The sequence below is a fragment of the Neopelma chrysocephalum genome, unplaced genomic scaffold, assembly GCF_003984885.1.
Source record: "Neopelma chrysocephalum unplaced genomic scaffold, ASM398488v2 Primary Assembly neopelma1_95723, whole genome shotgun sequence".
NCBI lineage: Eukaryota > Metazoa > Chordata > Aves > Passeriformes > Pipridae > Neopelma > Neopelma chrysocephalum.
The window spans coordinates 2,248-3,499 of NW_020924386.1; the positions used below are offsets into that span (position 1 = coordinate 2,248).

At 54.2% G+C, this 1,252-nt stretch overlaps 1 protein-coding gene across 1 annotated transcript in view; it reads left to right on the forward strand.

Annotated features, from left to right (window-relative positions):
- VPS52 (VPS52, GARP complex subunit) overlaps window positions 1-1,252 on the forward strand; it is a 7,570-nt gene that overhangs the window by 1,209 nt on the left and 5,109 nt on the right. The window contains exon 2 of the mRNA XM_027708209.1: window positions 436-559. Within this exon, the coding sequence (XP_027564010.1) occupies window positions 436-559 (124 nt within the window). The remainder of the gene's footprint in view (window positions 1-435; window positions 560-1,252) is intronic.

Genomic DNA, 1,252 nt, shown 5'->3' on the forward strand with positions numbered 1-1,252 from the left:
GAAATCCCTCAAACCCCATCCCAAATCCCTCAGAAATCCCTCCCAAATCCCTCAAACCCCATCCCAAATCCCTCCAAAATCCCCCCAAACCCATCCCAGATCCCTAAAAACCCCCCTAAACCCATCCCAGATCCCCAAAAACACCCCCAAATCCCTCGGAAATCCCCCCAAATCCCATCCCAGATCCTTAAAAACCCCCCAAATCCCTCCAAAATCTCTCCCAAACCCATCCCAGATCCCCAAAATCCCCTCAAATCCCTCAGAAATCCCTCCCAAACCTATCCCAGATCCCTAAAACCCCCCTCAAACCCCATCCCAAATCCCCAAAATCCCCCAAATCCCTCCAAAATCCCCCCAAATCCCTCCCAGCCGCCTCAAATCCCTGGGAAATCCCTCCCAAACGCCTCCAAGATTCCCAAATCCCGGATTTTCCAGGTACTGGGGGTCGGTGCTGGCCCTGCTGTGGCCGCGCTTCGAGCACATCCTGGAGCTGCACATCCAGAGCATCCAGGGAACAGATCCACAAAAACTGGGAGTGCTGGACACCAGGCCACACTACGTGAGCTGGGAATGTTGGGAATGCTGGGAATTCAGCCCGGGAATGCTGGGAATGGCAGGAATTCAGCCTGGGAATGGCAGGAGTGGTGGGAATTGGGCCTGGATTTTGGGGTGGGGGGAGCTTGGGAAGGCCGGGAATTCATCCCTAATTTGGGGGCAGGATTCCCAGGAATTTCAGGAATTGGGATTGGGGGCAGTGGGAGCCCTGGGAATGGTGGGAATTCAGCCCGGGAATGCTGGGAGAGGCAGGAATTCAGCCTGGATTTGGGGGCGGGGGGAGCCTGGGAATGGCGGGAATTCATCCTCAATTTAGGGGCAGAATTCCCAGGAATTCATCCTGAAATTCCTGCAGATCATGGGAGCAGTGGGAGCCCGGGAATGTTGGGAATTCAGCCCGGATTTTGGGGCAGGAGGAGTCTGGGAATGCTGGGAATTCAGTCCAGATTTAGGGGTGGGTGGAGCCTGGGAATGGCGGGAATTCATCCTCAATTTAGGGGAAGAATTCCTGGAAATTTATCCTGGAATTCCTGCAGATTGGGGGCAGGAGGAGCCCTGGAATGTTGGGAATTCATCCTGAAATTCCTGCAGATCATAGGAGTGGAATTGGGGGCAGTGGGAGCCCTGGAATGCTGGGAATTCATCCTCAATTTGGGGGCAGAATTCCCAGGAATTCATCTTGAAATTCCTGCAGATC